This window comes from Primulina tabacum, chromosome 12 (assembly GCF_025594145.1).
Source record: "Primulina tabacum isolate GXHZ01 chromosome 12, ASM2559414v2, whole genome shotgun sequence".
NCBI classification, from domain to species: domain Eukaryota; kingdom Viridiplantae; phylum Streptophyta; class Magnoliopsida; order Lamiales; family Gesneriaceae; genus Primulina; species Primulina tabacum.
Genome location: NC_134561.1, coordinates 30,697,267 through 30,710,518, shown reverse-complemented (window position 1 = coordinate 30,710,518; position 13,252 = coordinate 30,697,267). Strand labels below are relative to the sequence as shown.

The following is a 13,252-nucleotide window of genomic DNA, read 5'->3' as shown; positions in this document are numbered from 1 at the left end:
TATTTCCCCAACTGTAGCACTTGCTGGTGTAATGATTGGCATACAGTTCAGTGGTGGCAAGAAGAATCCAACATCAAATTTGCCAGATCTATTCCTTCACCATGGCCAATGGCCAATATTTCATTTTTCCTCCGGGAAATCCCTCGAGAAGCCATGGCACGGTTCATGTATGTATTAAAATTAACGATCTCTGAAACAAAATTCAAGTTGAAATATCTAACAAGTAGAAGCATCGTCAATGGTGTTTTTCGAGGCCACAGAGAGTTTTCTCATATGAAGAAAATCCATTCGAAATGGAAACTGAAGTTGGTTCATTTCATCTGATAAATTCGTTACTAAAATTAGTTCAGAAGGTTTGTATAAGAGCACCTTTTTACTAAGTTCTGAACATAACCATCTCTCAAGTAATAGGAGAGTACCAAAATTGGTTCAATAGAGCAAACACATACTGCGGTGTGGCATATCTGTATCAATATGATTGTAACAATTCCTTGATATTGTATCCTTGGAGCTACAAGAATCCAGAAAAGTAAATCTCAGTCGAATGCAACTAAACATGATTATTCATTTAGGCGATGAAGCAAGTATATAATAAGGTTAATATTGTCGAAAGGACGAATCACCTGAAGAAAGGTGAGAAACAAGATGACCCCAGAATTCCAAAAGGCGTGGATTGTGATTGGTGTTAGAAGGTTGCGTGTTTGAGCGTATGAGAATCCCAGAGCGGTTCCTAGATAATCATAATATACAAGGGGCCTTAATCCAAATTCAACTGTATTTGAAGAATGTAACACTGAAGAATTATTTATATCCAGCTCCACTCAGCCTTGTTCATCCAAAGCTGCCTTTACCTTGTTTTACACGCCATGTCGTCAATCGAGGCGCTTCCCACAAAAAATTAACACACTAAATGACTTGCCAAATGAGAATTTTTGGCCGAAAGATTTGCATCAATCCAGGAAAAAGCAATAATTAAATTCACATCATGTGTGGAGTAGATTATTGCTTGATGATAGGGATGATGAATATATACCAAGAACAAAGAGCTGAGGAAATTCTCCAGGAGTTAGATGCGCAACTGCAAATACTGAAGCACTAATAAGAACAGCAAGGGGCGTTGGCACCCTGTAGGAAAGGAAGGACACGTAAAAACCAACGAGAAAATAGAGTGCAGCTCATGTTTTTGAACTGCCATGAGCAAATTTTGACATAGAAGCAGTCCCACTTAAGTAATATTTAGGAGTGTTGAGACGTTAGGAACCATACCACTTGGTCAAAGACACCATAAAGAACCCTCTAAAGACCGTCTCCTCAAGAATGGGAGCGAGTATGCCAGTAATACCCACCAAGCAGGCAGTGCTACATCGAAAATATAGAACGATCAGTTGCCCTTCTCATATGCTCGAAATAATATCATGGTTAAGGAGTAAAAACAATGGCCAAATCACAACAGGGCTTTTGAAAACATGGTCGTAAGAAGATCGGAACATTTTTCAGACAAATACCTGATGGTCGAAGATCCAATCAATGGAAGCAAGCGAATGAGAGCATCAGTCTATATCAAAGAAGAGTAGTATTAAATATTGCACAGAAAGTGATACGAAAGGAAGAGAATAGCATGTAAAACAACTAAAACAAAATGAGTTCCACTCTAAAGTCATTAATAAATTGAGGATTAACTAGTTAATTAAAGATGGGTAACAACTTGGTTCGATAAAGAGATTAAAAAAAAGCCCTTATTTAGTGACAGCAGTTAAGGTTGAACCATTGCTGACAATTGAACTGTTTAGAGTTTAAAGTTTTAGCCTATATTGATAAAAAATTACAGAAAATCACCTAAAAAAAGCTACTACTTTTCTTTCTTATTATGTGCAGCATGTCGGCATAAGACAACAGCATAGTGTGCTTATATGCTAACCTCTCTTGGAGGAGTCTCACCACTGAAAAAAGATATTGCAACTCCCGTCAAGGCTATAGCGGCTATGGCGCCACCAAGGCCAATCCCAGCCCATAACAACCAACCTTTCTTAAGATTGAACGGTTCTTTCAAATCTGAAACATGAAATAGTCATATCTTAACTCACATATTTTGATATCCATTCTAAGTAATATACTCTAATGATTGTCCAATTCCCAACAAAAGAGTCAAATAAATACTCGTGCATGTCTAAACTCTTAACATTCAATTTAAGTAATTGATTGCAGAGACATTTCCGCGCAAATTCTCCTGAAGTCGTTGAAATTTAGCAACAGAGAAGGATTACTATAGTAAACAATATATGTCGTGTTCATTACCATAACGATATATTTCATCCGGGAGGGGAGAGTATGACTTAGTGAGGCTAAATAGAACTCCAAGAACTACAGCAGTTGCGATGCTACAATAGATAAAGAGGGAAAAATCAGAATCAAAGGGGACGGTAAATAGCGATACATAAATAATGAATAACCAAAAACCCAAACAAATAAAGCTTAAGTATAAACATACGCTTGATCCACAAACAAAATTTCTGCCTTCTCATCCAAACTTAACTCTTCAATTTTGATTCCTGAAAATGGTATTGTGACTGCCTCAATGAGCCCTGTCAAAACAAAACTGTCTGAGGAATATTTAGTCTGCCGAGCCAAAATATTCTAACTTTGCATGTAATCTTAAAACATTCTGAAACTCAACATATTTCCATAAATTAAGGAGTCCTCTCATTTGAACAAGCAGTAACTAAGATTGCTCATTAGCGACACCAAGAAATATCAGGATTGTGAACAGTACTACTTGTGGTAAAATGATAACACTCTAGGCGTATTAGCCAGTAAACGCACCTCAATCCACATGCGAGGGAGGTGAGAGATATTGTCTGCCAGTTCCATGGTACATCCCATTGTTTCAATATTTGCAAGTTCAATCCACTCTCCTGTGAAAACACAACAAACCCACCATAACAACTGAGTGATTCGATCAAAATTATAAAGAACATATAATGGATATTGAGTTGTGGAGAATGGCAATAAAAACAGTCAGTATTAAAACAGAGTAATTACGGCTAAAAACCAGTGTTTTCGACCTAAACAGAAGAATAAAAGTGGCTAGTGCCGCGTTCATGGAATTCTCCTCACTAAAGGAGACACGATGCCTCCAGCCACAACAGTGCACAACTAACATCTCAAGCCATTGTTACAACTTACAAAACAGATGAATAACCGAATTCAAGGGTGGAGGATTCCAACCTTGGTTTGCAGTGTTTGAGAGATTAAATCTCCATATTATTTTTAATATACCAGTATAGCATGAAACATAGTACAAAAAAGAAGCACATGATTTCATTCCAATATACAATCCTCATCTATCACACAATAAAAAACAAATTCGGGACCACGATCCTCATCACAAATCATTCTAAGCCCTTTGCTTCCACAATTAAACTATCCATAAAGATAAATCACACCGCAATTTTCCAATATATTGGCATAAAGAATAAAGCTCACTTTTTTCGAAGGCTTTTCATCGCTAACATTCTTGAAACATGATACAGAAAAAAGCCCTCTGGTGGGGGGAACCCGGAGCCTAAAATCAGGAGCTAGCGGAGAAAAAGGGAGCTCCCGATAAATCTGAAGATGGGTATTGATTCGTGAACAAAGTTTTGGCGATACAGAAAGACTGGACGCCGAGGAATGAGCCAGTAATGTGCATAACGTGGCAGCCATTTCTGAAACTCGGAGTTCTTGATAAATCCTGATAAAAAGAAAGATAAGGCAGCAAGAATCTTGGAATATGTTTGGGGGATTTGAAGAAGACAAGAGAAGTGCAGAAGTTAGGCTAAGGGCATCACTATCATCACATGTTCATGTTTTCAAGGAAGTTAAAAGTAGACGGATAATAACACCTCGCAACTTTTAAAATATAAAAACCAGCCAACGATTGTTTCTGGAATAATTTCGTAAACAAATTTCCGATCCAATCTCTGACATAATCCAAAAAAAATTATAAATTAAATTTAGTTAACTACTTTTTTTAAAAAAAAATGACATCCTCTTAGGAAAATAAATACCTCATTTCATCTTAAAAATATTATTTTTTAATATAAATATATATCAGATCGATCAATCTCACATATATATATATATATAAATCTGAGATCGTTTTATTGAAAAACTTACTCAAAAAAATAATGCCACAATTGTGAGAGGACGGCGTAAATATTAAATATTTTTTGTGTAAAATTGTAGATTGTATTAAAATTAATAACTTTAAAAATTATATTTTATAATAATTTTTATGTTACAAGTATTACATAAAAATTCAAAATAAGATGAAGATAAAAAAAATAAAATTTATCCAAATGTCATAATTATATATTAGATACAAATTTACTAAAATAATTTTTTATAATATTTTTTATAAAATAAATATGGAATATACTTGTAATTTGACAAGTGAGTTATTTTTGGTTAACTGCAACTCAATTTTAATAATATAATATAAATAATAAGGCATTCATAGACTTTTACCCACATTCAAACTCAAGCTCCACTCCTCAAAGTAACTCTGCATGAAGGTTTATACATATTTCATCCTCGACTTCTTTATAGATTGGGTCATCCTATGTTTTTCACAGTAAAAGATGTTCTGAACAATTTTAGTATTCCTTTTCCAAGATTTGAAGATATTCCTCTTTGTTCAGCTTGTGAACTGGAAAAAATCATCGATTAATTTTTAATATATATCATACAATTTATTCTACACCATTTCAAGTTATCTTTTCTGGTGTTCGGGGTCCTGTACATAGTATTTCCACAAATGTTTTAGATATTGTGTTAATTTTATTAATGCAATAGTCGTTATACTTGGATATTTTTCATCGAAAAAAATCATAAGTATTATGAGTTTTCGATCGGTTTAAAAATCATGTTGTGTTGCAATGTAATCGTAAGATAAGGGACCCTCAAACAAAATGGGGTGGGTGATGCCATCCATAAGTTCCTTTTTTTAAAACATTTTATATTGATCATCGTAAGTCTTGTTCGTACACCTCTCAACAAAATGGTGTCATGGAACCTAAAGATAGGCATATTGTTGATATAGGTCTTTCCCTCCTTACCCACGCTCGTAGACCACTTGATTTTCGAGATGATGCCTTCTCACTATTGTTTTTCTAATCAAATTTTATGAATGTTCATTTCCTTTCATGTTTAGTCAAAGCACATTATCTACTCTGATAAGTGCAAGTTTTGCACTTAAATTACCCAAGGAATTGGCATGAAAATGTGGGATTACCTAGCCGATTTACATGTTTTTGCTTGTTTTTTATGTCACTGCAGGAATCAAGCATGGGTTCATAACTTGTGTGATGGATCGGTTCTGACACCTGCGAGGTTACTTCAAACACAATATTCTCAATTAACTACAATAACTCGTGTTCTAATAATGTAAATATCAATGAATTAGATCGAGTTTAGTTTTAAACCAATAGAAAAATACTCGAAATAATCATTCGTTAAGAAAGCTAACTAGTTTGAAAACTTAGTTTGTGTCAACTGATTAACTGAAATAAGGGGGATCGGTTCGATATTGTATCAGTTCAGTTATGACGAGAACTGAATTGATATCAGCTAAACTGATCAAATCAGTTTTAAAACGAAATTTAAGCAGTTAAATACACAAGATATGTTTATGGATGTTCGGAGACTTCAACTGCTCCAACGTCACCCCTTCTACCACCTCGAGTAGGATCCAATAGGAGACTTTAATTTATACAATATCTTGTACAAACCCACTCAGCTTAGGACTTATCCTACTGCCTAACTGAACTCCTAGCCTAGAATGAAGACAAAACCTTCAAGCCAACACTTGTTGAACGTCTATGTGTCAAAAACTACATACACAAGTTTAACGTCTTTGTGCAAGACTCACTCAGCTATTCAATAAGCTCAACTCTCTGTATTTATGTGAGTGATGGTGCGTAGGGATGTAATCGAGTCGAGTCGAGCCGAGCCGAACTCTTGAATGTTTGAGCTTGGTTCGTTTATAATTGAGCCGAGCTCGAGCTTTATTTAACGAATATATGCATGGCTCACGAGCTTATTCAAGCCTTTATCGAGCCTAAACAAACTTAATAAATATGAATTATACATTTAAATTTTCATTAAATTAATTAAAAAGTAAATTATATATTTAAAAAAAAAATATATTATTCTTATTAAAATTTATAAATTTATTATAATAAGTAAATTTAATATATTTTTCTATATATTTCATAAATAATATGCAAAATCAATAAATCAAATATCAAAACTATTATTTTTCATCTAAAAGATTACTCATGAACTTACCAACGAACATGTTCACGAGCTAACGAGCCGAATACTGTAAAGTTTGAGTTTGGTTTGTTTATCTTAACGAGACTCATTAAACGAGCTCAAACGAGCTTTTATCGAATCGAGCTTCGAATAGCTCACAAACGATTTGGTTCGTTTACATCCCTAATGGTGTGTGTGTGTGTGTGAGAACTGATCTACGAATACAATGTGAAAGTGTTCTCACGCACTGAGGGAATTGTGCTTCTAATCTAAGCTGATAACACTTTGAAGTGTTCACTTAAATCCAGGCTGATTGCTTCTTGTAAGTTGATATGCGTTGACTGTGCCCTTCTCTGTTGATTTTCTACACTTGTATATTTTTCAACACACACTTGTATATTGATGATCTTAGTCTAGTATTTATAGAGGCAATGAGACCGTACACCAATACTCATCAAATATATTTGTTGCAATTTGAATCCGTTCCTCGAAATATGTCTGTACTTTCCGACAGCCATTCTGGAACATTTTGGTTTTAAGCTCTGCTGCAACGTCCATTATTGTCCTTTGACTGGACAAAAGATTTTCCTTAATGTGCATAGCTGGATTCTATTTGAATAAGCTTGTCGTGTTCTGCAAATTGATTGATTTCTAACTGATATTCTGAACTGGTCAGTGGAACTGATCTTGAACTGGTTTTGTTAAATCAGTTGGATCATCAGCTGAACTGATTTCACTACTTCAGTTGAACTGGTCGGCAGGGCTTTTCATCAATTGAGCTCTTCATCTGCTGACTGGACTTCTGAAGGTCTTCTGTTGTACCACCTATCAGCTGGACAATCAGCTGAACTGGTCTTTGATATATCAGTTGAACTGATTAAGTTTGGGCAATCAGTTGACGCTTTCAGTTTTGCGTCCCAATAGCTTCAGTTTTGGCTCGATAACTGATCAGTTCGAATCCTGATTAGTTTCAGCTTCTGCGCACTTAGGAAAATTCATTAGAAATAGAATAACAAGTTTTGTTAATATCAAAATCAAGATTGCGAACATGAAATGTTTCAACAATCTCTCCTTTTTTGATGATCACAAAATTTGAGCAATTAACACGAACTATAAATTTAAATTTTAAAATAATTTAATATTGATTCTCTCCTTTGTGAGAATCAAAAATATTTAAGGCGATTAAAAAGAATTTTCAGTTGGAGGGATAAGAAAACCCTCCTCAAGAACTGAATTTAAAAATAGTTTAAAAACATTTTTCAGTTCAAGGGATAAGAAAGCTTCCCCTCAAGAACTGAATTAAAAACTCCTCCTTAAAAATATAATCATTAAGCGATTTCATGATGTTTTAATATCTTTTAACGTTCAAACAGTTTAGGCAACACATGTAACGCCCCGAAAATTTTAAGTCAACGCAAACCACATGCATGCAATTATTAAATTCCCTTGTATTTTAATTAAATGTTTTAATTGCATGAATTAATTATGTTGAGCATATTGACATGTTTAAATATACTTTTCTACATGGTTGCATTAAAATGTATTTTTAAAAGGATATTCGAGTTGCGATCGAGGAACGGAGACCGAGGGCAGAAAATGGAAAATGTTTTTATTAAATAATTGCTTTTAATTATTTAAAATATGGGTGATGCTTTTTATTATTTTTGAAAATAAGGGGTTTTGAGGTGATTTTATACGCCGAGACGTAAATTTTATCGGTTTTGGATTTTTAGTAAAAATGCAAATGTTTTGGCAACCCAGCTAATAAATTCACAAACTTATTTTACTAAAACTATTTTAATATTTTAATTAAATCCTAATCAAGCACTAACGGGCCTAATTACATGTTTAATGGGCTACAGCCTAATCATGGATTAATTAGACTATAAAATATGTTAAACCCCACCCTTAACCCTACATACTCACGGCCACACACCCACAAGCAATTAAAACACTCCCCATCAGCCAATATACATGACACACACACCACAATTTTGAAGAAAAAGTTGAAAGTTTGCAAGGGTTTCAAGCCGTCATTTTCTCGTCGTCGTTCTTCGCAATCGTCAACGTTTATTCGTGTGTAAATCACGCAAAGGCACGCCATATTCTTCATTCACTCATCATCACACCATATTATGTATTTAATTATGTTTTTCATGAAAACAAGTGAAGCTTTCAAATAATTTCGTTTATGCATCAAAGGTGAATTTTTAAAGCATGTTGTTGATCCAAAAATCATGATTTTTATGTGCATAAGAGGCTTTCATGATTAGGAATTGTTATGGGATGTTTGTACATGTTTTTAAAGGGTCCTAGAACACATGAAAATACTGCACTTCATGAAAATAAAAAGCTAGAACCAACGTGGTAAGAAAAGGAGAAAGCCGTGAGTTTGTAAGAATTGTGAAAATTTCATGAGACTCGATCACTATGCATGGGGTCTTGGGCTCGACCAGGTCAGGGGGTTGGGTCCTAAGGGACGTGGGTCAGGGTCAGGAAGGGTCCCTTGCTCGCAGCGTTGGAGGAGTCCCGAAGAGCTTGGACTCCTTACGCGAGCTGTAGGTTTGACAGCAGGAAGTAGCGGCTTGCGGCTGGCCTGGGCGCGAGCAGGCTGGTCCATAAGGGTCCTAGGGTCATGGGAATTGGTTAGGCCAGGGTTTGGTGCAAGTGGGTGCGCTGTGGCTCGAGCAAAACGTGAGGAAAAGGCAGGGCAGCAAGTGTACGCGTGAGGCTGATGTCTGGTTCAGGAGTTTCGTGCATGGCTCAGGGGCTTGGGCTTGGGGTGGCTTGGGTTTGGGACTGGTCTAGGGTCAGTAAGGGTCGAGAGGGGTCGATGGTTAATCAGCTGGAAGTGTCCTAGACAAGGTAGGAGTCCTAACACTAAAAGGAGACTCATGCACACACACTCATGCAATGGGTCTAATGTCCAGCAGGGTTTGGGCGAGCTAGGGCTAGTTTTATGGGCTTGGACTTGGTCAGGAGGGTCCCTAGGTGGGTTGGCTAGGGTTTGGCTCGAGGTGGCTCGGGCGTGGCTCAAGTATTGTGGGAGATGGCTCGGGTGGTTCGATTATGTGTCAATTTCAAAAATTAAAGAACTAAAATTGAATCCATGGGTCCACGGGTGTGGCTCATGACTTGGAAGGGTAGAATAAATATTAAAAATGTTATGCTTAAATTTGGGATCAAAATAACGAGTTTTGGATTTATCCGGGATTTAATCGCCGCACAAAACGCTAATTAACGAATTAATTGAAACGCCTAGTTTTAAGCTTTATAAAATTATGGAAAATTGTATTTAAGCTCAAATATTAAAGGCCTAAGTTTTCAATTCGGGAATTTATACCAAGGTATGGTTTAATTCTGGATTAAAACGCAGTAATACGTTTTATTTAAAGATTAATTTAAAAGTACTCGATTTAAGATAAATAAAAATATGGAAAAATTTATGTGAGCTTAAATAATTATTTGAGATATGTTAGATTCAATGAAATTAATAAAAAGTCAAAAACGTAAAATGTCACGACCAGGTGTTAAACGGTCTTTTTACACCTAAAAATTTGTAAAGGTCATGGCAGTGTCCTGAATGCTGTTTTATATGCTAATATGATTATTCCAAATGTTCAAGAATTTTTATGACATTGATTTTAAATGTTTATGATTTATTATGTCAAATTGACATTTTAAATGTTTACGATTTATTATGTCAAAAATGTTATTTTAAAATGTTATGATTTAATATGTTAAAATGCTTATTTTAAATGCTTATGATTTAAATGCATATTTTAAATGTTTATAATGTTGAAATGTTTATTTAAAAGATTTATGGATTTTATATGTTAAAAGGTTTCTTTTAAAATGTTTACGGATTTTTATGAGGAAACGGTAACGTTAAAAGAAATGTTGCATGCTTGTTTTTAAAAGGAAAAGGATATTAAAGGAGTGATTTTTACAAAGTGATGAAAATATAAAACGTTGAAGGAAGTGAAGAAATTGTGACTATGAGGATATGATTGAGGATAGGTCAATGCTCAGTTGACGATCTTATGTCGCTGATGTCTCCGCCGTCCAGTATTGTGGTTTCATGTAGATGGATCCATCGACAAATGAGGATATGATTGAGGATATGCCAAAGCTCAGTTGACGATCTTATGTCGCTGATGTCCCCGCCGCCCAGTACTGTGGTTTCATGTAGATGGATCTATGAGGATTGAGGAAAGTCACAATTAACGATCTGAATTCAATAAAAGAAAAAATGTTTATGATCATGATGAAATGATTTATGTTATGAAATGAGGAAAAGAAAATGTTGAGGTTCATGTTATGCATGTTCATATGAATATGTTGAGGATGATATGGAAAGGTTTACGAAAATGTTTATGAAAATTTTTATGTTTAAAGTTGAAGCATCATTTTGAAAAGTGTTCTGTTTAAAGTTATGCATCATGAAAATGTTCATGAAAATGGTTATGTTTAAAGTTTATGCATCTTAATGAAAACGATATTTTAAGTACAAGTATTTTTCACTGTTGCATGTGATTTGTATATGTATTACTTGTTATCAAAATTATGGTGTGTTGAGTCTTTAGACTCACTGGGTGTGATTGATGCAGGTGATTATGTTAATTGAGGTCTTGATGGTTGATTTTGCTGGACTGAAGGTGCACATAACCCGAGGACCGACGCTAGTTTTCCGCACTAGTTATGATTTATGATTTTAAGTGATGTTAAAGATATTTTTACGACGATTTATTTATGAGTGGTTTTTGAGAGGTTATAGTATGAGCTATACTTTTGAAATAATGTTTTTGGGGTTGATAAAATAGTTGGTTGTTTTCTTTTAAAATGGTTCCAAAATATTTTATGATTCGGCCGAATGCTATGTGAGGTTTGAAGAAAAAAAAATTCTAGTACTTTTTAAGAAAACGAATAAGCAGACGTTTCAGTTGATATCAGAGCAAAGGTCCTGTAAAGGGTTGTGCCACCATCAGCGCCGGAAAGATCAGTCGTCAAGCCTCAAACTTGTAAGTTTACATGCTTTATATGATTTTATGATGTTACCTGCATAATTATATGAATTATATGTTTACGTCACATGTTTAATAGTATTATGAGGATATATGTTTTATATGCTTTAGAATTTCTATACGTGATACGATATGAAATAATAAATTATTTTATTTCAACGCATGTTGGTTTTGTGGTGGAATTGGACTATGTTGATTTTGGGTTTTAGTATTGACGTTCTACTTTTTGGGTCATAAGTTAATCATGAATATTATGAATGCTTTTGGGACTCGTGGATCTTTCTAAGAAAATACTAATGACTCTTGGGTACTAGTTGAATTAATTTTTGGAAATTACTCATAAGTAATAATGATTCGGAGATTTGTAACGACTTTGGGAGTATAGAAATGTATAAAATGGGATTTTAAGTTTTGATGAAAGGTAAGATTGGTCATAGGAATTGATTTTTGGGTAATTAAGTTTAAATTTATCGAAAGTATGTTATAAGAAATCAATAGAAGGAAATTAAGAATGCCAAGAACTTATGGGTTAATCGTAGGATTTTCGAAATTAAGGACCAATTAGGATGATTTTGAGGAAATTAAGAATTGATTTTGCAATTTTTAAGGAATTTGAGAACTAGTCTAACAATAAGTGATAATTGAATGAGTTAATTGATAAGAGTTTTCGATGATTTAGACTTTTAAGGATATTTGGAATCTTGGGATATCTTGGTTATAGGGTTATAAGGAATGTTAATCAATGGTTTTAAGGATGAAACAATATTAGGTTTGAAAAATCTAAGTGTTAGCGGATGCGTTTGGGATTTTAATATTGAAATTTGATAAGTTGATGAATATTTTGGGTATAAAATAAGGAAAATAATATACGATGAGTATGATCATCCATCTTTAATATTGGTAATTGTAAGAAAAATTGAAATTCAAGGTTATAATAGAAATAGCACTAAGCCATTATGGGACTTTTTAAGTTGCAACTCGCAAATAAAGATTTAGAAGGAAAAATTTAATTGGGATCAAGGAGACGTAAGAACCTTCTAGAATTTAAGTTTTATCAGAGTAGCGCAGCGGATGCGTGGATTTTTGGGATACTAGAACTAAGTCTAAACTTTGGGTTATTAAGGATAAGCGAATTTCGAGGACGAAATTCAATTTAAGGGGGGGAGATTGTAACGCCCCGAAAATTTTAAGTCCACGCAAACCACATGCATGCAATTATTAAATTCCCTTGTATTTTAATTAAATGTTTTAATTGCATGAATTAATTGTGTTGCGCATATTGACATGTTTAAAAATACTTTTCTACATGGTTGCATTAAAATGTATTTTTAAAAGGTTATTCGAGTTGCGATCGAGGAACGGAGACCGATAGCTGAAAATGGAAAATGTTTTTATTAAATAATTGCTTTTAATTATTTAAAAATATGGGTGATGTTTTTTATTATTTTTGAAAATAAGGGATTTTTGAGGTGATTTTATACGCCGAGACGTAAATTTTATCGGTGTTGGATTTTTAGTAAAAATGCAAACGTTTTGACAACCCGGCTAATAAATTCACAAACTTATTTTACTAGAACTATTTTAATATTTTAATTAAATCCTAATCAAGCACTAATAGGCCTAATTACATGCTTAATGGGCTAAAGCCTAATCAGGGATTAATTAAACTATAAAATATGTTAAACCCCACCCTTAACCCTACATACTCACGGCCACACACCCACAAGCAATTAAAACACTCCCCATCAGCCAATATACACGACACACACACCACAATTTTGAAGAAAAAGTAAGTTTGCAAGGGTTTCAAGCCGTCGTTTTCTCGTCGCCGTTCTTCGCAATCGTCAATGTTTATTCGTGCGTAAATTACGCAAAGGCACGCCATATTTTTCTTTCACTCATCATCACACCATATTATCTATTTAATTATGTTT

The 13,252-nt window shown here is 34.3% G+C and overlaps 1 protein-coding gene across 1 annotated transcript; it reads right to left on the bottom strand.

Annotated features, from left to right (window-relative positions):
- Positions 1 to 244: 244 nt before the first annotated feature.
- On the bottom strand, positions 245 to 3,869 carry LOC142520510 (uncharacterized). The gene is made up of 10 exons (XM_075623515.1): positions 3,484 to 3,869; positions 2,821 to 2,912; positions 2,489 to 2,596; positions 2,296 to 2,378; positions 1,919 to 2,052; positions 1,506 to 1,555; positions 1,267 to 1,359; positions 1,034 to 1,125; positions 624 to 730; positions 245 to 511 (listed from the first exon to the last, which is right to left on the bottom strand). The coding sequence occupies exons 1-10, from the start codon at positions 3,700 to 3,702 to the stop codon at positions 470 to 472; spliced, it is 1,020 nt and encodes a 339-aa protein (XP_075479630.1). The 5' UTR covers positions 3,703 to 3,869; the 3' UTR covers positions 245 to 469.
- Positions 3,870 to 13,252: the final 9,383 nt, after the last annotated feature.

Bases quoted from the DNA above. Each gene is read 5' to 3' on its own strand.
- LOC142520510 (XM_075623515.1), bottom strand. From the start codon at position 3,702: ATGGCTGCCACGTTATGCACATTACTGGCTCATTCCTCGGCGTCCAGT. The intron at 2,913-3,483 runs GTGAGCTTTATT...GTGTTTTCACAG, and splicing joins ATGAAAAGCCTTCGAAAAAA to GAGAGTGGATTGAACTTGCA. The intron at 2,379-2,488 runs GTATGTTTATAC...TATCTATTGTAG, and splicing joins ATTTTGTTTGTGGATCAAGC to CATCGCAACTGCTGTAGTTC.